General features: G+C 47.1%; 1 protein-coding gene and 1 long non-coding RNA gene across 6 annotated transcripts in view; one reads left to right on the plus strand and one right to left on the minus strand.

Annotated features, from left to right (window-relative positions):
- Positions 1-85: 85 nt before the first annotated feature.
- LOC125622314 (uncharacterized) lies at positions 86-18,744 on the plus strand. Of its 2 annotated transcripts, none has more exons than XR_007352709.2 (4): positions 86-864; positions 6,067-6,190; positions 6,641-6,700; positions 18,610-18,744. It is a non-coding gene; the product is annotated as an uncharacterized LOC125622314 (long non-coding RNA). The 2 variants fall into 2 exon arrangements; XR_007352708.2 differs by lacking the exon at positions 18,610-18,744 and adding an exon at positions 8,153-9,494.
- Positions 902-23,844, minus strand: part of ZNFX1 (zinc finger NFX1-type containing 1) — a 37,090-nt gene continuing 14,147 nt past the window's right edge. For all 4 annotated transcript variants that reach the window (XM_048820219.2, XM_048820216.2, XM_048820217.2 and 1 more), the window contains exons 11-14: positions 10,396-10,541; positions 9,914-10,024; positions 5,854-5,949; positions 902-3,735 (exon numbers count right to left, since the gene is read on the minus strand). In XM_048820219.2, the coding sequence (XP_048676176.1) occupies positions 1,303-3,735; positions 5,854-5,949; positions 9,914-10,024; positions 10,396-10,541 (2,786 nt within the window). In that variant the 3' untranslated portion in view covers positions 902-1,302. The remainder of the gene's footprint in view (positions 3,736-5,853; positions 5,950-9,913; positions 10,025-10,395; positions 10,542-23,844) is intronic.

Consider the following 23,844-nt stretch of genomic DNA (forward strand, 5'->3'; position numbering starts at 1 on the left):
CGACTTCCGCTCTCACCCGGAACCGATTCGAGAGGCGCTGCGCCCGTTTCCGCGCCTGCCAAGCCGCTCCAAGCGAGCCGCCTCGGCCTGTGATTTCTTGGACTTGCTTGTTGCTCCTGCTTTGGGTCTCCTGCTTTAAGGGGCTTCCAAAGGCGGGGCTACTTCTTCTAATTTCCTGCCCGAGAGCCTGATTGGCTCCTGCTTGCACAATCCCGCTAACCAAAGACAGGATCTGGAGGAGACTGACAGTCCCCAGGGCCAATAGGGAGAGACCAACGCTGCACGTTCCGGCCAATGAGGGACGGGATTCAGGGCACCTATCCCGGAAGGGGCGTACCGACTCTTCCTCTACGCGCTTTGTTTCCGCACAGCCCATAGCGAAGTGGGAGGTCATGGGGGTCACGCTCCCCGGGGGGCGCTGGGTCTATCGTGAGCCTGGGGGAGCGGACCCCTTAGAGTGAAACACCTTGCGCCAGGGCCAGCACTGGACACGTTAGGGAAGACTTGCTGGTCCCTGCAAGGAGGCACTGGGGCCTAGCTGAAGGTCTATGGACCTGGTCTCGCCCCTCCCCCGCACCCCAGCCTGAGAGAGAGACACGCTGGCTGTTTTCTTAGAATGCCCTGGCCCCCGCGAGCCAAGGACACGTCCAACACCAGGAACAAGCCAGGGGCCATTGTGGAGACATCTCCCTCTCCCTCCCAGCAGCCGCCTCTACAGAGCAGCTTGCGGGCGCAGCAGGCAGTGCAGCACGGGGCTGGGCAAGACACACAGGGCCCAGCACGGGGAAGATAATGGGAGACAGCAGCACGAAGGGGGACACAGAGCCCAGCCCTTAGGGTGGGGGACAGACAGCAGCCCAGAGGGTGAGTAGGGGAAGAACCCAACAAAGTAAATATATCATTTATAGGACTATGAATAAAATTTATTAGGCTATAAAAGATTTCGGGTTAAACGATCAGTGCAATGAGCAGTAGCCAGAGCTACTGCAGGGGCTGATGCCACCACAGACTGGTGCCTGCCAGCCCTGGAATTGCATGAGGCCCCATGCATACTTCAGGCTAAAGCAGGCGAATTTTTTTCTGTTTCTACTTCATTCAGTTGCTTGATTCCACAGATAAAGTGCCAATAGGAAATGGGACTAGTTCTAGCAACGAACACCAGCAAGTGTTAATCACAAGAAACCCAATTTGCCAAGCAGAGCCAGAGCGCACCATCTGGCTACTCCACACGCTATGCAGCTTGGCAGTGGGGAAGGGCATTAATGGGGTTAAAAGGTCTTCTACTGAGGGAGATGGGCTCTTCTATATCAGCCTGCGAAGGTCCTCAAAGTTCAGCATGTTATTTGCAGTTTCTGACCAGGCTGCATGAGTTGCCCCATCCATTTCAGGGGCCAGACGGTTGCTGTGCTCTAGAGTGTGATCTTCACCTCCAATAACTGCCTTACACTCTGGGCACTTGCTTCTCTCCATTGCCCCACCACAGTCACCAATCACATAAATGTGGCCATTGGGGCACTTGAACCAGTGACCTTGTGGATAACCAAAGGCACTAACAATCTGAACTCGCTCCTCCTCAGAGATTCCCAACCCAGACTCTGGCAGAGCTGTCTTTAGTTCTTCCATTTTCATCTTCACCACCTTTTCGTCCTCTTGGGTGAACTTCTTCGTTCCCTCCAGGATCTGCCGCAGAGTGGCAATTTCTCTCGAGATAGAAGTATTCATCTTTGCAGTTGCTGTTTTGCATCTGGCCAGGAGACTCACCAGGTATGTAAGCCTCTGAATCTCACTCTGGAGGTCGGAGAGCTCCTGGCCAGTGAAGCTTAGTCGGGGCTTGTCCAACCACTCCTGAATTTCAGCCAGTCGCCTCCTCAGTCCTTCCTTCTCGCTCGCATCAAGCTTGTTCAGGGAGCTCATCAGCTCACCCAGGCGTCCATAGAAGCCAATCAGGTTCTCAAGAAGTCCAATACTCTTTGTGGAGAGATCAGGATGTATCAGCTTCTCTTCCAGCATGAGATATTTAAGGGACAGATTTCTTCGCAGAACCGCCTTCCCTTCCAACACACCCTGCAGTCTATGCCTGCTAGTTTCAATTTCACTTACTGGACCTTGGATTCTCTCCTTCACTTTCTCTATCTCTTCCAGCCGCCTTTTCACAATGGTGCCATACCTCAAGTTCTTCCTGATGGCTGTCTGGCAGCTGGGGCAGACCTTCAGCTTGATGATATTTTCATCTTCATCCATGTAATAGTCGAAGCCTTGGACCTCAAATATGTGGCCACAATCCTCCAGCTCCACAAAGCGAGCATCTGGCTCATCCTCAAAGCCAAAAAAGATCTGAGTGATTTCATCCTGGTGACACACACGGCACTTTTTTGGGCAAGGTTCCCCACACAACCCAATGCAAGTATGACCACAGCGCAGTAGCTTAGTGCATGGTACATCGCAACGGGGCCTGTTGCATGGTTCAGAGCAAAGCTTGGTACACTGGTAGTGCTGACACCGCCACTCACATGGCTCCATGCATGGGATACAAATCTCTCCACATTTCTTTTTGCACCGACTGTGGATGCAGTGGTTCTGACAGGCTTGCTGGCATGGAGGGCATTCCCTGGTGCAAGGCTGCTGACACTTGTGGGAGCAGATCAGGAAGCGCTTACATGGGCTCTTGCAGTGCTCATGAAATCGCCCTTCAAAGCAGGTATGGCAGGAACCTGGGCACGCATGGCCACAATCCAGTGGGACAGGGCATTTGGTTTTGCATTTCACAGGCATCCCATGTTTCATCTCCACTGTGATCCAGCACTTCACCTGCTGGTTGTGGCCACATTTCAGTGTGACCATAACCATCTCAAGACACTGAACACTGCATTCCTGCCCACAGGACATGTTACATCTGTGCCCACATTTCAGATATTTCTGACAAGGCTCTTGACAGCAAAACTCACTCTCAGGAGTGGAGCAAGGGACCATCTGCTGGTGGCCACACTTTGGGATGGTTTTCAGCACTTTCACCATGCACTGTCCACAGCGCTCAAAGCACAACTGGGGGCAACGATGGCCATCTTTGCAGAGCACCTTTTGACAGGGCTTCATACACTGAAACTCTTTGTGCTCTAAGTCATAGGGGTGACATGCTCGAGTGCAGACGTGTCCACAATTCAGCCTGAATTCACAGGGGCGACTACAGCCCCCTTCAGGAACTCTGCAGAAGTCTGCTCCCTTGGACACCAGAGTCTTAGTGTCAGGATGGTTCTGACAGCAGAGCATCAGTGAGCGACCAATATGACCCTTCTCCCGCAGGGTGTGAATGATCTTGCTCCAGAGAGGCACCTTGCCAAGCATTCCCATATTCCCAATACAGTACAGCCCTTTCTTAGCTCTGGATAATGCTACGCAGATCCGGTTAGAAATCTGCAGGAACCCAGCTCTCTCTTCCTTATTACTCCGCACAAGTGACAGCAAGATAATGTCATTCTCCTCACCCTGATACTTATCCACCACATGAACCTTCACACCTGTGAAGATCTTGGCAGGCATGAGTTTACGCAGACAGAAGAGCTGCCCAGTGTAGGTGGTGAGGATGGTGATCTGGGAGGGCAAGTAGTCCTGACACAAGAAGTATTTGCACAGCTCCACCACAAACTGGGCCTCATGTGGATTCTGATGGCTTTTCCCTTCCTGGATCTCCTGTTCAGGGAAGTCATGCTCCACAAAGAAAAGGTTAGATAAGATCCCCTGAAAAGAAAAGAAGGAAAAACGTTACCATGGAAGAAACATTCTAACCTTCCAGCACTGCAACCCACTCTTTCATGCCTATGATGACCCACTTAGCAGTTCCTCTGTAGATGACTTGGATTCAGGGTGCAGGACCCTGGTCATTGCACACTTAAGGCAAATACCCCTCAGTCAGACCCCTCATAACGTACCTAGTAAGGGAGAGTTTGGGAGCTTGTTGGCCATACAGTGTCCCACTGGTACATCACTGACTATTCCAGGAATCCAGCAGCATGTAGAGGATTTGATTCCTTATCTTAATTAGAGTTCAACAACTACAATTTATTCTTTTGGTTACAAAAAGGAGTTTGTGCTAGTGGCATGTTCCCAGGCTACAAACGAGAAATCACGGCTCATTCATTCACACTACTCAGCGCGAATACTCGTGTATTTAAGGTTAGGTGGGAGAAATGGGTGATAAAATAGCCATGCACAGTGTTTATTTACTTGATACCTACTAGCCAGGGTGAAAAACACTTTCAGTATCCCACCCCCATGGGACCCTTAGTCACTTTTCTCTAACACATATATGCAATACTTGTAGTCCACGTAATACAGCTTTATATGTATGAGTTTGAGAGTTTGTTATTGGACTCTGAATAAGTGTATGTACTTCATTCTCCCATCACACTATTCTCCCCCTTTCATGGCACTTCAGAGACTGGCTATTTTAGATTCTTGTCTTCCATGACAATCTTTTTCTTTCTCAATTAGTCTTGCTTTCTCAATCCCATAATTCACACCATTCCTTTTATTTTTCAGTGTTTTGTTTGATCTTACCTTCCTCTTAACCCCCATTCTCTTTGACACAGCCACCGCAGTGTTTGGACCCTTCGACACAAACCCTACCCATTGCAGAGAAGAAAGCAAGGGTTTCTCCTCTCTTCCATAGTAAGGGCTAGTAGTGTCAGAGTCCCTGTTGATCCCTGGCTCCCTCCTCCAATGAGGTGGAGAATGTAGCCCATGCACCTGTCTAAAGTTTCCATTCACCCTAGGTGAACATGCAAGTAGAATGTTCATTCCCTGACACTGAACAAAGAGGAACTGCCTATTAGTTGGGTTGCTCCTATCTCCCTAAGGGACAATCAGGCCATTTCAGCCAGAGACAAGCTTCTTCAGGAAAGATGGATATTCATGGATGTGGGCACAATTCTGTGGCTCTTTGAGTGCCTGAAGTTACAGTAACAGCTGCTTAATTAACTGCACTGGTTGAACATGTTTTTCCCATTAGACCAAAACCAGGATTCCATGTTAGTGTCCACAGATTAATAGAATTTAAGGCTAGAAGGGACCCTAGTCTGACCTCCTGCATAACACAGGCCAGAGAATTTTACTCAGTTAACTTCTGTATTGACCCCACTAATGTGTTTGACTAAATCATCTTCTAGAAAGGCATCCAGTCTTGAAGACATCATGAGATGAAGAATCCACCATTTTCCTTGGGAGTTTGTTCCAGTGGTTGATCACCCTTGGCTGTTAATAATTTGCGCCTTATTTCTAATTGGAATTTGTTTACCTTCAGCTTCCAGCCATTGGTATTTGTTGTGCATTTCTCCGCTAGATTAAAGAGCCCTTTCGTACCCAGTATTTTCTCTCCATGCAAATACTTAGCTCTTTGGGCAGGGACAATCTTTTTGTTCTGTGTTTGTACAGCGTCTAGCACAATGGGGCCCAGGTCCTTGACTACGGTGTAGGCACTAAGGTAATATAAACAACATCCATCCATCTTGTTTATAAGATAAGATAACTACTCCTACATCACCTGATTTCTTTATTTAAATTACCAATTTTTAATCAGCTAAACTTGATCAAAGAGACAGAATATGTGAATAAAACCCATAGAAGTGACTGGTTTGGATGATATAAGCAGAGGGTCATTCTACCCAGTAAGGGGGGTTGAGAGCACTGTTCCCTCTAAGCTGTGCGCGTGTGCGTGCACACACAGATCCTAAACCCCGCGCACATGGTGAAACATCGCGCGCACAAAAATTTGCACAGAAGAAATTTTTTATGCACACAGCCTGTCAAAAATTAGAGGGAACATAAACAGAAATTGCTTGGTGCCTTCTGCAAACTCACCTTGATGTTTTCATACTTGAGAACAGAGGGATGATTCTCCAGCTCCTGGTATATGTGAGGAGTGAGGAGCTGGGCAATCTCAGGGCGCATGCGGTGCTGGAATACAGAAACAAAAGTTAAAGGAGGGCTAGGGTTAGCAGTAGCCAACATAAATGGGCAAATTTCTCACATGATGGAATGAACTGAACCATCCCTCCATTTCTGCTTCATCAGGGAAGACAATGACCAAATACGAGACAATGGTGCCGCAGAAATGGAAACTAACCCTCCCTCTGTCATCAATTCCAATCCAACCAGATGGAAATGACCAAATGTATCTTCATGAAGATATGGGACTGTAAGTAAGTTTGTTGCTTTCAGTGCAGTTCCCAGTGGACAGGTTGTCCAGATCACAAAAGCCACCACCAGCATGACATCACTGTGACATTATATACCCCCTGTAACCCCCTGTACCCACATATTCACTACTGTTATATGATTATACGTATTGTACAAAGTATGCCTTGTGAGATACCATTTTAAAAGTCACAATCTGTTCAATATTAATGTTACAATGTATCTTCATTGTATATGAAATTTTGAGATGTTGCTATGTGTTTTGTGAGTCTGCTTCTCTCACCAGCTTCAGTTATGCAACAGGGAGAGAGCCCAAAAGCAGAAAGGCTGTATCAGAAGATGGAGTGCCTGTGTCTTGAACGGACACAGAAGCTGGTCTGCATGGATCTGACAGATCCCAGCGCTCTTCTCAGGGATTAAGCAAAACCTGTTTTTTTGTTTTGATTTTCAGATTGCTATGGGAGCAGGAATATAAGGCTGAGCTTCCTTTAGACTCCAAGACTCCAACCAGGTAAATTCCTATTGTGACACTACACCCCATATTTGTCATAGTAATATTATGATATGATAATGACATAATTATGATGCATTTTGTAAAAGATGGGTCATGTAAGGGGACATTGGAAAAGTTATGATTTGCTGTATATGATTATCCTATTTGTATGCATGTATCATTTTTGTATCTAAAGTTATGAATATGGACTACCTGGGTGACACCCACTAGGCAAAATGCTTCCAGCCTAAACAGCTGGTTGTGAAGGGCCTATTCAGAATAATGGGCCATTAAGAAAAACAATAGGCTTTAGGGAGAAGCTTATCCCCCACCTGGTGAGCCTTCCTAAGAATGCTCCGGACAGCCTGTAAGTAATGGCTGCTATGACTCTGCAAGGGCATGTGACCAGAGCACATGACTCTGGACTCAATTTTGAGTACCTGTATTTTTCTACAAACTGGGCTGGGAACTGTTTATGGAACAACGGGTTCCCGCCATATGCTAAGGCTATATAAAACAGGGAGTGACATCATCTGTTGTTCTTCACTCTCCCACAACAACTCAACACCTAAGAAAAGCTCTGAAAAAAAAGGACTTGGAATGGAGGTGGGGATCCCAAGTTGCAAAGCAAGTGCAGCTTGTGCCTTGAGAATCTGCAAGCCTGCTTGTATCATCAGTTGGTCCCTACCAAATTCACAGTCCATTTTGGTCATAGATTTTAAAAATTGTAAATTTCATTATTTCAGATATTTAATCTGAAATTTCATGGTGTTGTAACTGTCGGGTCCAGACCCAACTCCGAGGCAGCAGCACAGAAGTAAGGGTGGCATGGTATGGGATTGCCACCCTTACTTCTGCGCTGCTGCTGCTGGTGAGACACCGCCTTCAGAGCTGGGCACCTGGCCAACAGCCACTGCTCTCCACCCACTAAGCTCTGAAGGCAGCGTAGAAGTAAAGATGGCAATACTGCAACCCCCCCAACAGTAATCTTGCAACTCCCCCCACAACCCTTTTTTGGGTTAGGACCCCCAGTTTGAGAAACATTGGTCTCCCCTGTGAAATCTGTATAGCATAGGGTAAAAATACACAAAAGACCAGATTTCACAGTCCATGATGCATTTTTCACAGCCATGAATTTGGTAGGGCCCTAATCGTTAGTCAGGGTGAGAAACTGCTAATTCATATCCAATCTTTCTAGTATTTTAGGCTTAGTTTGTGGTTTTGTTTACAGTGGAGTCGCATCTTATGCAGGGGTTAAGTTCTAAAGTCAGCGCATAAGGCGAAAATCGTGTATAGTCAAAATTACCCTTGAAAATCCCTTAAATCACCCATAAAGTAAAGTATACTGTACATGGTTTTGTGTATACAACCCTCTACAGTAATATGTATACTGTATACAGTAATGTACAGTATATAATAAAGAGCACATATGCAAAATATAATTTTCCAGGACTGTATTTTTAATTACAGGGGGTCATCAGGGCTTGATGTTGATCCAGGAGACGTTGGTGACTGAGAGCTTGGGTGACAGAGAGCGAGTCGTAGACGAAGTGGTTGGCTCTGATTCAGCTCGAGAAGTTGATTACGTAGGCTCATCTGCTGCTGGTTGTTTTTCCTTGAAAAACATGGTGATCAGCAACTGTCGCTGTTGTCTCTTGAGCTGCTCAAACATTTCTTGATATGGTCTCAAATCGTCCGTAATACTACGTGTGATTTTGAGGCTTCGTTCCATAGAGAGATCGAATTCAGAAATTAAATCATTCAAGTGTTTCGCTGCTTGAAACACTTCAGCAAATTGGGCTTGTCTTTCTGATTTTGAAGTGTAAGCGCAGTTCGGCATTTTTTTCCAGAAGAGCCCAGTCTCATCAGCATTAAAAACTTGTTCCGGAAGATAGCCCTTTTCTTCTATGATTTTCTTTAATTGTTCGGGGTAGGCTTTTGCTGCCTCTTCATTGGCAGATGCAGCTTCACCAGTAGTCTGCACGTTTTTGAGGTTGAAGTGGTTCCTAAAACTGTTAAGCCAACCTTGGCTGGCTTTGAACTCCTTCTCATCAGAAGGCTGTCCTCCTTCGGCGGGAGATTTGAACGCATAGAGGCTAAGAGCCTTTTCTCGCAATGTGTTGCCATCGATAGGCACACATTTACAGTTCATGTCTGTAATGAACTTTTCAGTCTTCACTAAAGTCTTAACTCGCACCTGGCTCGTCATCTTAGCAGTTATTGGAGCACTTGATGCCATGGCTTGACAAATTTCTTTCTCGAATCTTGATGGCACAGATGCTAGATTCATTGCGGCCATATTTACGCGCCACATTGGAGACCGACATATCATCTCTCAATAAGTCCAACACAGCCAGTTTTTCCTCCAACGTTGGAACAGATCGCTGTTTCTTCAGTTGAGCACCAGATGAAGTAGTTGGCTTGCGTTTAGGGGCCATTTTGTACAAAAAATATGTACAGTATCTTTAAACACTAGAATCACACTCAACGCGGCGAGATGCTCACACTATGAGAGGCACGTGGGAACTGACACAGACTGCGGGAACAGCAGATTCACATGTCCCATCTCACGCTCACTCCGGGGCATATGCTCATTGATGGAATGGTGGGCGGAATCGCCCAAACTATTTACAGGTATCTTGTTATTTTTCTTTTTTTTTTTGCCGAGCATGTATAGTTGAATTTGTGTAAGTTAAATGCGCGGATGATGCGACTCATCTGTATTTGCTAGGTAATCTGCTTTGATCTGTTTGCTATCACTTAAAATCTATCTTTTTGTAGTTAATAAACTTGTTTTATGTTTTAACCTAAACCGGTGTGCCTTTAAATGAAGTGTCTGGGGAAACATCTCAGTTTGGTTACCACAAGTGTGCATATTCCTCTCACCATGGGGGGGCAGCAGCGCAATAATGAACTAACACTGTACAGATCCCTGTGTGGTGCAAGACGGTATAATTTTGGGTTTATACTATAGAGGGGGGAACAGGGAAATTGGCCGTTGTCTGCTGTTTGCAGTCAGGTAACCCAGTTCGGATGAGTGGTGCCACCTGCTGTAATGTTAGGTGATAACAGGGCCTGGGTGAGGCTGGTTGTGTCCCCAGCCCAGCTGCGTGTCTTAGAGGAGCGCAGCGGTTCCCACAGTTCCCAGATTGCACTCCGGGGTAACAACCTGTCACACCTATATAATGGAAAATGAGTACAGCAAGCGGAGATTCTAGAGCTGCTCCTCACCTGATAATTCAAGCGGACAAAGGGGAAGCCGACTTTCACCAGCCGCTCAAAGAGAGACATCTCCAGGTTGAAGTTCTTGGCCAGGTCATACACATTAGCACTAGGCCGCAACTGGAAATGAAAGTGTTAGAGTCCAGCTGTTATGAGTTCTCCCTCCCATCCATCTGCAACGCTTTCCTCTCTCCACCACTGGAAGAGCAGCAACAGGGTTTTTGAAGCAATGCCAAGTATTCGGGCCAGCTCAGCTACAACGAATCAGGCTTAGAAGTAAGTGAGGTTAAGTTACTGCCAGAGCTGCACAAGAGTTTTGTCCCCGGAAGCACATTGGGGACTAAGGGGAGGCAGGGCCAGTGACTGCCACTGTGGATTTAGCTATATGGCAGGGGGAGGATGATAAACCTGTGGGACCCTCCTGCTTGGCATTTTGCTGTGCCCTATCTCTGTCTCTGTACAGTGGAGCAGGCCCCACATGGACACGTTACCTGCTGGTGGTCTCCAATGAGGATGAGGTGCTGACAGGCTTTGCTCAGAGTGGTGATGGTGTGAGCCTCCAGCACCTCTGCTGCTTCTTCCACTATGACAATTCGAGGCTCCACTTTCTGTAGGATCTGACGGTATTTAGCAGCACCTGGTGGGAAAGAGAAAGGCACCCTCAACAGAGCACAACTTCCCCTACAGGCAGCAAGCTAGTGCCCAGGAACTCCAAGGCAGATATTTTAAGGGAGGGAGAGAACCTCCCCAGGTCTCAGTTCCCAGGAAGACACAAGGGGTTCTCTCCCACGCATCGCACATTCCAAGACTCATCCCCAAAGGGGCTTTGTAGCTGGCATCTTGGCCTATGCCCAGGAGGGCTCCTAAGGGTACAGGGAGTAGGTGGTGTGACCCAAAGACCTCTTGATGCTAACGGGCATAGAGATGCATAAAGGTTACAGAAGTCCCCTGGGTCTGGCATCTACATATTAGTTCACCAAAGAGTGTCATGTGAAGTCTCTACTGCCAGCCTGTGTTGCACTGGTTGTCATAATCTTTGCTAAATGTATCTGCAGATAATATATAAAGGGGTGTGTGTGTGTTTGTGAGAGAGAGAGAGAGAGAGAGAGAGAGAAATTATGGTTTTAAAGCAGTGACGTGCCTTAAGACAGGTTCTACCAGACAGGAAGTAGGAGACACTTATCTCCCCAGCTGGCCATTGTATACTGGTAGTGGTAGATTAACGCTTGGAGCCCCCAGAAAAATCTCATGATGCCAGGACAGGATGATTTAGCTGCTGCACCCTCTGCTCTGCTGGCTGTGCTCGGAGCAAGGATTCTTGGATGCACCAGTTTGGAGGGGTGGGGGGGGAGTGGTCAGCCACTGAGTGCAGCTGGAGGGAGCAGCAGCAGCCGTCACCTCTTCCTTTCCTGTGTGTTGTTTTCTTCGCTGCTGCCCATGGCTTCTTGCCACTGCTGGTGACAGGCTCCCCCAGTATCCTCCTGCACCTGGCCGGGCAGCCAGAGATAGGTGGCGAAGGAAGATAGGGAACACCATCTCCTGCTGCATCTCCTCCAGCCCCAAGCTGCACAGGAATGCCCACTCCTGGCTGAAGTCCTACTGCCCGAAACCCAAGCTGAGCCGCAAGGACACGGGCTGCAACCTGCAGCACATCAGTGACCAGAAGAACATAGATGGGGGGAGAGGGGCGCCACCAGGATAGGGAGCTCCCCGCGGCTAGGGGAGCCAGGGAAATCCCCGCCACCTCAACCCACAGCGGCAGCTCCCAGGGAAATGCAACAGGGAGCCAGACGACGACACTCTCTGCTGTCCTGGTCAAGAGGGGAAACATGGAAACCCCAAACCCTCCCTCCTGTGGGAGCCCCCATTGTTTCTGCCTTGCCTCTCAATGTTCAATCACTTCTCTCCCCTAGACATGACCTATTCTCTCCTCTTCTCTTCCAGTTTTTTTTTCCCGGTCTTATTTGGTGATTGCAAAGTATATGGTGAGACAGGCTTTGTTTGTGGGGGTTTTTTATGCCTCCGTCCACAGTGTCAAGGCCTTTGGATGCCACTATCACTGCATCTCACAATGCAGCATTATTTACCCCCATCCTAATATGTCATGATATAGCCCCATTTACCCCCACCTGAATCCCTAAGACCTTTGTCAAGCCCACCTCCCCATGCACATGGTTCACAGCCTTGGGATCTTAGTGTGGATTCTTGCATGTCCACTGTGATATGGCATTAATTTACCCCCTGCTCAGCTGATATGAGGCCTTCCATAGTACAGTTCTCCCATCTTAGCAGTGGATGAAAGACTATAGTGCTATTTACCCCAGACTGCATGATTAAGATCCTTGTGTGTATTTCCCCCCTCACCCAGCATGGACTGATGTGGCACTGTTTAAACTAGGCCACAGCTTCCAGACACAACTCACTCAACTAGGTGTTTCACAAATGAATTGTGGCCCATACAAATTTACTTAACAAAGATAGGCAGTGGAATCAACTGTTTTCATGGGCTAATGGTCATCTGTTGCTATGTGAATGCCAAAGCCAAGCCTGCAGGAGGGATAAAACGAAGGAAAAACCCAGATAGTTACAGAAGTAGGAGAAATTTACCTTCAGTTTTAGTTACTTTTTTCCCTCCATTACACTGATATGGCATTCGTATAATGGAGTAATGAATGTTCTCTCTCTGCAGTATTATTGGAAAAACTACATTCTCATTAGCTTAGTAATGACCAAACATCCTGTTATGTGCTCTAACTAATCAGAACCTGGACTATCCTTAGAAGTGTGATTTAATGTATAAATATAAGCTAGTTTCCGGTTAGCTGAAATAGTTAGTCCTAAAACTTAACTGGTAAAATGTCAACTTTCTCAGGTTGGACATGAATTGCCGTTGGCAGAAGGCCTAGACAATCACTTTGGCACACATCAGATTCTTTCATAATTTTTTCATAGGTTTCAGAGTAACAGCCGTGTTAGTCTGTATTCGCAAAAAGAAAAGGAGTACTTGTGGCACCTTAGAGACTAACCAATTTATTTGAGCATGAGCTTTCGTGAGCTACAGCTCACTTCATCGGATGCATACTGTGGAAACGGCAGAATCATAGAATCATAGAATATCAGGGTTGGAAGGGACCCCAGAAGGTCATCTAGTCCAACCCCTGCTCGAAGCAGGACCAATTCCCAGTTAAATCATCCCAGCCAGGGCTTTGTCAAGCCTGACCTTAAAAACCTCTAAGGAAGGAGATTCTACCACCTCCCTAGGTAACGCATTCCAGTGTTTCACCACCCTCTTAGTGAAAAAGTTTTTCCTAATATCCAATCTAAACCTCCCCCACTGCAACTTGAGACCATTACTCCTCGTTCTGTCATCTGCTACCATTGAGAACAGTCTAGAGCCATCCTCTTTGGAACCCCCTTTCAGGTAGTTGAAAGCAGCTATCAAATCCCCCCTCATTCTTCTCTTCTGCAGACTAAACAATCCCAGCTCCCTCAGCCTCTCCTCATAACTCATGTGTTCCAGACCCCTAATCATTTTTGTTGCCCTAACCACTCTCCTTACAGTCAGTTTGGATGAGCTATTGCCAGCAGGAGAGTGAGCTTGTGTGTGGGGTGGCAGAGGGTGAGAAAACCTGGATTTGTGCTGGAAATGGCCCAACTTGATGATCACTTTAGATAAGCTATTACCAGCAGGAGAGTGGGGTGGGAGGAGGTATTGTTTCATGGTCTCTATGTATATAATGTCTTCTGCCGTTTCCACAGTATGCATCCGATGAAGTGAGCTGTAGCTCACGAAAGCTCATGCTCAAATAAATTGGTTAGTCTCTAATTTTTTCATAGTTTATGTGATCAGTTGCAAACTTTGTTTTAAACCAGTTTGCACCATTGGTTGAAATGGTTGTGTTGCTTATATCCATTCCAATTAGGTGTGCACGCGCTGCACGCTCAGTCATTGGAAAGTTTTTCCCCTAGCAGCACCCGTCAGGTCAGCTGTGGATCCCCCTGGAGCGGTGCATTCATGGAGCTCAATATAAGACCCAGCCGACCCAGCACTTCCTCAGTTCCTTATTGCCAGCTACTCCAACATAGGGGAAGGCGGGCGGGTTTGGAATGTATATGAGCAACACATCTCGAGAAACAACAGTTACAGGAGGTGAGTAACCGTTTTTCCTTCTTCGAGTGATTGCTTATATCGTTCCAATTAGGTGACTCCCAAGCCTTACCTAGACGGTGGGGCCGGAGTTAAGAGAACACTGATTGCAGCACCACTCTTCCGAAAGTCGCATCATCTCTGGCGTGCCAGACGATGGCGTAGTGAGAAGTGAAGGTATGCACCGCGGACCAAGTTGCTGCCCTGCTGATTTCTTGGATTGGGACCTGGGCCAAGAACACCGCTGACGAGGCCCAGGCCCTCGTGGAGTGCGCAGTAAGAGCCAGGGCTCGTACATTGGCCAGCTCGTAGCATGTGCAGATGCACGACGTGATCCAGGATATTCTTGGAGATGAGACCAGGAGTCCTTTCCTCCGGTCTGCCACTGCTATGAATAACTGGTTTGACTTTCTGAATGGCTTAGTGCGCTCAGTGTAGAAAGCTAGTGCTCGGCAAACATTGAGGAAATGAAGCCGCTGTTCCCAGTTACTGGCATGAGGCTTAGGGTAAAAGATGGGCAGGAAAATGTCTTGACTGATGTGGAAGTGCAACACCACCTTGGGAAGAAAGGCTGGATGTCACCTGAGTTGCACCTTATCCTTGTGGAAAACCATGTAAGGTGAATCAGAGGCGAGGGCCTTTAGCTCAGACACCCTCTTCGCAGACATAATGGCGACCAGGAACACTACCTTCCAAGACAGGTACAGGAGGGAGGAAGTTTCCAGTGATTCGAATGGGGGCCCCATGAGCCTGGAAAGGACCAGGTTAAGGTCCCACACAGGGACACGCTGCTGGATCTTGGGATGTAGGTGGTCCAAACCTTTAAGGAAGCAACCAACCATAGGGTTGGTGAAGACAGATGAACCAGACGCTCCTGGGTGGAAGGCCGAGATAGCAGTGAGGTGTACCCTTATGGAGGATGCTGCCAGGCCTTGCAGTTTCAGATGTAGGAGGTATTCCAAGATGAGAGGTCTCGACGCCTGGAGGGGAGGTATGCGACGCTGGTCACACAAACACAAGAATCTCTTCCACTTTGCCAGATACGTGGCTCTAGTAGAGGGCTTCCTGCTACTGAGGAGGACTTCCCTTCCGTGCTCAGAGCACGGAAGTTCCATGGGGTTCACCCATGAAGCTTCCAAGCCGTGAGGTGGGGGGACCATAGGTTGGGGTGATGGGAGGCAACCGTGGTCCTGAGTGAGTAAGTCGGGGAGGAGAGGGAACATGACCAGTGCCTCCGACAGCTCCAGTAGTGTGGGGTTCCAGTGTTGTCAAGGCCACACTGGAGCTATCAGAATTACTTTTGCCCACTCCTTGTGGACCTTGAGCAGGAGGACCTCATGCACGAGAGGGAATGGGGGAAAAAGGCGTAGAGCAGGCAACCTCTCCAGGATAGAAGGAAAGCATCCGTGAGGGAGCCTGGGCCGTGACCCTGGAAGGAGCAGAACATTGGGCACTTCCTGTTGTGCTGGGTGGCAAACACTTCCTGTTGTGCTGGGGAAACTCCGACCTTTGGAAAATGAGGTGTAGGACATCTGGCTAGATGGACCACTCGTGCATGCAGAAGGACCTGCTGAGGTGGTCCGCCAGCATGTTCTGAACTCCTGGTAGAAAGGATGCTTCCAGGTGAATGGAGTGGGCTATGCAGAACTCCTGCAGCTGGAGGGCCTCCCGGCATAGGAACGGGCTCCCCCTTGCTTGTTGATGTAAAACATGGTGGTGGTGTTGTCCATTAGAACCGCTATACAATGGCTTTGCAGTCAGGCCTGAAAGGCCTGGCAAGCAAAGCGCACCACCCTCAGCTCCTTGATGTTGATATGTAGGGAGAGCTCATCCTGTGACCATAGGCCCTGTGTCTGGAGGTCCTGCAGATGCGCCCATCCCAGATCCAACGCATCTGTAACCAGGGACAAGGAAGTTTGAGTATTGTGGAAGGGGACTCCTCCGCACACCGCTTGGGGGTCGAGCCACCAGTGGAGGGACGTGAGGATCTGTCCTGGCACCGTGACTACTGAATTCAAGCTGTTGCGCCCCAGGCGGTAGGCCGATGCAAGCCATGCCTGCAACGGTCTGAGCCACAGCCTGGCGGGCAGGGTCATGTAAGTGCAAGTAGCCAAGGAGATTCGGGCACCCCCTTGCTGTTGTGGTTGGGAATTGCTGGGGGCTTTGAATTATGTCTGTGATTGCTCAGAATTGGGACTCCAGCAGAAGGGCTCGTGCCTGAACCAAGTCTAACACTGCCCCAATGAACTGTATTCTCTGGGTCGATTCCAAGGTAGACTTCCCCAAGGAGAGGAGGAGACCCAGCCACTCGAACGTGCACCTGACCAAACAGATTTGGAACTGCACCTGTGCCTTGGTGTGGCCCCTGAGCAGCCAGTCGTCAAGGTAGGGGTATACTTGCACCTGCTGGCGACAGAGGAAAGCAGCCACGACCGACATGCACTTGGTGAACACTTGGGGGCTGCTGAGAGGCCGAATGGTAGAGCAGTGAATTGGTAATGCTTGTTGTTGACCATGAAGCGTAGGAAGCGCTGTGTACTAGACGAATCGCTATGTGTAAGTATGCAAAAAGAAAAGGAGGACTTGTGGCACCTTAGAGGCTAACAAATTTATTTGAGCATAAGCTTTCATGAGCTACAGCTCGCTTCATTGGAATGCATCCGATGAAGCGAGCTGTAGCTCACGAAAGCTTATGCTCAAATAAATTTGTTAGTCTTTAAGGTGCCACAAGTACTCCTTTTCTTTTTGCGAATACTGACTAACACGGCTGCTACTCTGAAACCTACGTGTAAGTACGCATCCTTCATGTCGAGGGCGGCATACCAGTCTCCTGGATCCAGGGAGGGGATAATGGTCCCCAGGGAGACCAAGCGGCACTTCAACTTTACCATGAGTTTGTTGAGTCCTTGCAGGTCTAGAATGGGTCTGAGACCCCCGTTGGCCTTGGGGATTAGGAAGTATTGGGAGTAGAATCCCTTACCCCTAAGCTCCTGAGGAACCTCCTCAACCTCTCCCATGGCAAGGAGCGCCTGCACCTCCTGGATAAGGAGTTGCTCGTGAGAGGGGTCCCTGATGGACTTGGGCACGAAAGCCCTCCAGAGAAAAAAGCAGTCGGGATAGAGGGTAAACCCCCCAGCCCAACTGCTAAGAACAAATACTAACTAACTAAAACGTATAAAGAACAGAGACAAAAACAAAGAGGCTACGGAAATGCAGTAGAACTTGCTCAGCAAGACACTACAGTTGCAACGACTGTCACTGGCAGTAAGAAGAAACTGAGGAGGCTCCGGGTCGGCAGGATCATACACTGAGCACAATGAAGACGCCACTCCAGAGGGCTCCACAGCCAACGCGATGGCTGCTGCTAGAGGAACAACTTTCCGAAGACTGCGCATACGGCGCATGCACATCTAATTGGAATCGATATAAGCAATCACTTGAAGAAGAACTTAAAGTTCTTAATAATAGAGTAATTTTACCTCAGGTAAGAATTATTTCTTTTAATTAAGTTACTTTCTGGAATTGTGACTGTTGTCTTTCAGACACCTTTGCTTCCACAGCAGAACAACTGGACTGTAACAGGATCAATGGGTGGAAAAAAACGTTTAATGGTCAGGTTTAAGAAAATTGGTGGAGATGAAAGAATCACTTGTTGAACAGTGAATGACTGATTCTTGCAACAGCCATGTTGTCCAGATCAGCAGTGAATACCTTTGTGTAATGGTACAGATAATATCTAGCCAGACTCATTTTCTATGTGGAAAAACTGAGCAATTAATTTAGGCATAATGAACTGGAATAGGATTTGCTTTATTAATGCAGTGTGTAAACACTGAATGGCATCTTTGTATTAATGGTTTTTGATACATTTGTGTTTTTAATGGGGAGTGGGGGCCCAAATGTTCTTTTGCCCAGGGCTCTAATAAACCTCTGTATACTGGGTGTCATACAATGAAGGTCTATTGACATAAGTCAAATGCTAATGAAGAGATTGCAGGAACTTCAAGAGAGGAAATTAACAGGAAGAGGTGAACGGGGGGGTGTGAGGGAGTGTACATACATACACACACACACCGGTTTACAAATGAAGAACGGACTGGTCTAATGTATCCAGGGGTGCAGAGAGACGCTCAGGCACCCTTCATCTAGGAAGAAAAGCAGCTGGCAGGCTTGGTTTTAGGAAAGGATGGTCTCAGCCATCCTGGTTGAAAAATACTGTGAGAAGGACGCCAGGTAAGCAGCACCTTCTTCGATAAGTAGGCATGTTAGTTAAATTTAGGCTCTAGAATGTGTGTATGATGTTGGATTGTATTTATCACTAACCTGAAAAGGTATGGTGGAGCTCGTGTAGGCTAAAAGAGCACTTATGTTGACTATGGATGGTGGGGTTAAGGAAGCTGATGCCTGGCAGGCACAGACAAGGTTTCATCGTGTGAAGGGCAGGTGGTAGCTAGGTGCCCCACAACCCTAGGCATCCCTGGGAAGCATTACAGATGTGCAACAAGTGTGGTCCTACGACCTTTGCTTCTACCATGTTCCTAACCGTCTCCTTCTGCAGGAACTACCCATTCAGCTCATGGAGGAGAAAAGGTTTGTGGAATTCACATAACTGGAAAATTGGTTTCGAAGGGAACAGCTTGTTCAGGAAGGAAAATAAGGTAGGTTGTGTGGCTCAATATATCAAAGATATACACTTGCACGGAAGATGAGATAGAAGTGGGAGGTATACCTGCTGAAAGCCTCAGGGAAATCATAAAAGGGGTAAAAAAAACAAGGGTGATGTCAGGGTGGGTGTCTACTATAGACCACCTAACCAGGAAGAAGTAGTATATGAGGGTTTTGTTTGTTTTTTAAATAACAAAAAGGAAAATAATAGAGTAGGGCACAGATTATCCAACAAGTTCTTAGAATGCATTGGATACAATTTTTTATTACATAAAGTGGGGAAAGCAACTAAGAGAAGCTATTCTGGAGTTGGTCCTGACAAACAGGGAGGAACTAGTTGGAAGACAGCTTGGGTGAAAATGGTCATTAACCACTGGAACAATTTACAAAGCATCATAGTGGATTCTCCATCACTTGCAATTTTTAGATCAAGATTGGATGTTTCCTAAAAGCTCTGCTCTAGCAGTTATTTTGGGGAAGTTCTCAGGCCTGTGCTATACAAGAGGTCAGACTACAAGATCACAGTGGTCCCTTCTGGCCTGGGAATCTATGAATCCTTCTTGAATTGTGGACACTAGAACTGGACACAGTATTCCAGCAGCAGTTGCACCTGTGCCAAATGCAGAATTAATATTAAACTACTAACTCCTACTTGATGTTTTCTTGTTTATACATCCAAGGAACACATTAGCCCTTTTGGCCACAATTGCACTTGCAAGCTCATGTTCAGCTGATGACCCATCATGACCCTTAAGTCTTTTTCAGAGAAACTGCTTCCCAGATAGTCTCATTCCAATCTTGCAAGCGTAGCCTGCGTTCTTTGTTCAGATACACGTCCTTACATTTGCCTGTATTAAAACACTGTTTCCTTGCACCCAGTTTACCACACGATCCAGATCACTTTATATGAGTGACCTGTACTCTTCATTATTTTCCACTCCCCAATTTCTGGGTCATCTGCCAACTTGATCGGTGATGATTTTATGTCATCCCCCCCAGATCACTGATAAAAATGTTCAATATTGTAGAGCCAAGAACGGATCCCTAAGGAACCCCATTAGAAACACATCCATTCATGGATTATTCCCCATTTACAGTTACCTTTTGAGACCTTTCAGACAGTTTTTAATCTATTTATTGCATGCCATGCTAATTTTGTATCAGTCTAGTTTTCTAATCAAACGTTGTGTGGAACCAAGTCACATGCCTTACGGAATTCTAAGTATATTGCACAAACGCTATTACTTTTATCAACCACACATGTAATCTCAAAACACATATCAAGTTAGTTTGATAGGATCTATCTTCCACAAACCTCCACTGATTGGCATTAATTACTTGCCTTTAATTCTTGATTAATCACGTCCCATATCAGCCCAAGCCCCTATTACCCAGATCGTCCTATGTACTCTACAAAGAAGCTAATGTTGTGCCAATATTTTAAGTCTACCGGAACGTCCTCAGTGTTCCAAGATTTATTGAAAAACAACTTTAATGGTCCAGTGAGCTCCTCAGCCATCTCTTTTAAAATTCATGAATGCAAGTTATCCAGACCTGCTGATTTAAAAATGTCTAACTTTAGTAGCTGCTATTTACCATCATCCTGGACTTGCTGTTGGAATGCAAAGTATTTCATCATCACGACATCTGTTTTTTCCCCTAAATACAGAATATTTATTCAGCTTGTAGCCAAGAATAAAGTATATTTAGGATATAGAGGTGAAATCTAAGAATTAATGCTCTAACACAGGACCTACAGGCCTCAGGCCTATAAGATGTTCAGCTGAGCCACACAAGGCTTTAGACCTGAAACAGGTTGGCATGACTAGCTGACTGAAAGATAACCATGTATCAGTAAAGTATAAGATTACAATAATAGATGTGTTAAGTGCAGATGTTCCAGAAACTATGTAGCAATAGACAGCAAAATGTGCTGCAAGTGCCAGTTAATGCCTGATAGTAACATTTTGAGGAATTCTGTAAAAACCTCAAGTTGCTATGGTAACTCATTGACATAGTGTCACAGAGTCCCTGTGCGATGCTCTGGAACTACTCCCCATGAAGCCAGTCAGGACTCTGGGGAAGTCTCCTCTCTGGGAGCAGCCTGTCTGCAGGACACACAGCTCACACAGCTTCCACCTTCCTGGGTCTGACCTCGGAGCATTCAGCATCCTCTGCCCCTCCGTGTGCTTTCCACAGTGAGTCCGCTCAGGCGGGCTCCTGGGGAAGCCAGAGGATCCTGACCCCCAACTCCTCAGTCAGACAGGACTCTCAGCCAGCCAGTAAAACAGAGGTTTATTAGACGACAGGAACAGGGTCTAACACAGAGCTTGTAGGTGCAGAGAACCGGACCCCTCAGCTGGGTCCATTTTGGGGGGCAGTGAGCCAGACAACCACATCTGCCCTTCACTCCACATCTCCAGCCAGCCCCAAACTGAAACTCCCTCCAGCCCCTCCTCCTCCTCCGGGTTTTGTCCCTTTCCCAGGCCAGGAGGTCACCGGATTCCTTTGTTCTCCAACCCTTTAGCTCTCACCTTGAAGGGGGGAAGGGCCCAGGCCATCAGTTGCCAGGAAACAGGGTGTCGGCCATTCTCTGTGTCCAGACCCCTGCACACACCTGCCCTCTAGGGCTCTGCACTGATCATACACCCTTACCCCACCACCTAGATACTTAAGAACTGCGTAGGGGAAACTGAGGCACCCCCACACTATTCAGAGGAAACATTAAGAACAGTCCCACTTCGTCACACATAGACGTTAATGAAATAAGAGGAGCTAAGGGGATAGCCCATGAGAAGTGGAGCACCCCTAAAATAACGGGGTGTGGAAGTACGGATAAGAAAAACCGGTCCGGTGCGCCAGCGGCTTTCCCTGAACAAGCGGCAGACCGGCTTTGAGAACCACTGGTCTAAGATTATCCAATCACCAATCCATCACTAAGGCTACAAATACTCCTGCCTTTTTTACATTGATAATTCTACCATTTCCATTTGGTAATGGCCCAATACATTTTATTCATAATGTACTTAATCTCTTCCTTGTCCTTACTCTGGTGGCTATAGATGTCTCAATGTGTCCTTTTGCTTCCTTTATCAGTTTTTCACAATTCCTAGCTTCTGGTTTATCATCTATTTTTCCTTTCTTCCAGTTGTATTTAAAGATTTATAGCTGCCTTCATTTCCCCTCTAAAAAAGCCAGATTAAAAAAAACAATCAGTATGGCATTCTGTCTTATTGTGGCCTTTTGTGCATCCAGTAAAGTGTTCTTAAACAATTCCCAATCATCATTCACATTTTTCTGCTTAAATTCTCCAATTATTTTCAGCTTTGTGAAATTGGCACTTTTAAAGCACCACATTTTTATTATTGGTTTAGACTTTATTCTGTTTCCATATAACAAATGTGATCAAATTACAATCACTTGTTGTGATAAAGAGGGAATTTTTCGCAATATTTTGGATGAATATTGTGTGTGTGTGTCTGTCTTAGCTTCCCCTATATCCTGCATGGTTAACTAGGTAGGGGGAAAAGGTTGTTTATTCTTTGTAGAGATCCAGGTGTGACTGGCACCTGGCTGTCTGGGTCCCGGGTCCCTTGCCCTGGAGTGTCCCAGAAGACAATGAACCACACGTTTGGTACCCAACAGCTAATGACCGTGGAGGAAGCCAGCCAGTTTTAACCAGCTGGAGAACAAAGAGCTAAGGAAGAAAGACAAGTAAAAACTTCCTCACCTGGGAACGGAACAAAGAATTAAGGAGGGTCAGGTGGGGCTGCTGGAAGCAGGAGTCTCTTCTGGACTGAGGCAAAGAGAGCTTGGGGCTCTGGACAGACCCAGATGGACTTGGTTATAACTTTTCTGTTCTGTATGCTAACCTAAGGACTTTCTACGCTTTGTTCTAGAAATCTAATAAAGTCTGTTTTTACACCGCTGACTGAGTCACTCCCGATTAAGTTGGGGGTTGCATTGCTCTTTTTGGGTGTGTAAGTCTTGCCCAGGTATCCAGTTCAGGTGGACTCACTGAGGGGGACCTCATGGCATGAAGCAGAGGTGCTGAAGGCTCCAAGGTTTGGTCCCAAGAGGCGGTGAAGCTAAGGGGGTTACGGGGTTAACACACTGTAGGGGTCCTCCCAGATACTGTTCCAGAGCACCGGACCTGTGGATCTATGACATTAGTACATAACTACAACGTTAAGCGAGGAGTTAATGTTCCTGAAAAATGCGACTAAGTGAAACAATATTAAGTGAATTCAATTTCTCCATAAGAATTAATGTAAATGGGGAGGGTTAGGTTCCAGGTAAATTTTTTTCACCAGACAAAAAAAAAAAAAAAACACACACACACACACAGAGTAAGTTTTAAACAATTTAATACTGTACACAGCAATGATGATTGTGAAGCTTTGGTTGAGGTGGTGAAGTTAGAGGGTGAAAGAAGATGGGATATTTCCTAGGGAATGCCTTATTGCTAAATGATGAACTCGCATTCAGCTGAGCCCTCAAGGGTTAGGCAGCACGAATGGAGGGAGGGGAGACAGCATGGCAGACAGAGACACACCGTGTGTGTTGCGCACTGCCCCTTTAAGTATGCGGACACCACATTCTAAGTACATTGCCTTTAAAAACATCAGGAAGTTGAGACAGCAGCTGCGGCCAGCTTTCTCCATCCTGAACGCTGATGTGTCTCCCCCCTGCTCTATATGGAGAAGGGATAAGCGGGGGGCAGGAGTAGGAGGGAGGGGGACACCCTGACATTAGTCCCCCTCTTCCCCCCTCCCTTGCACAGCAAGCAGGAGCGCCCAGGAGCAGCTCCAAGGCGGAGGGCAGGAGCAGCACATGGCAGACGGGGGAGGGACAGCTGAACTGCTGGCAATTGGTAGCCTGTTGGGCAGCTGCTGCACAGGGAACTTAAGGGAGCTGCTGGTCCACTCTGGTTCCAAGCCCCCACCAGCTAGCTGCAATGGGCTGCTCTTCCTGCAAGCAGCGGACAAAGCAGGCAGTTGCCAAACAATGTTATACTTTAAACGAACATGTTCCCTAATTCAGTGGTCTCCAACATGTTCCCTAATTCAGTGGTCTCCAAACTTTTTGGCTCGCACTCCCGCAGGGTGAAGACCAGAAGACCTGCCGC

This window comes from Caretta caretta, chromosome 13 (genome assembly GCF_965140235.1).
Source record: "Caretta caretta isolate rCarCar2 chromosome 13, rCarCar1.hap1, whole genome shotgun sequence".
NCBI classification, from domain to species: Eukaryota; Metazoa; Chordata; order Testudines; family Cheloniidae; genus Caretta; species Caretta caretta.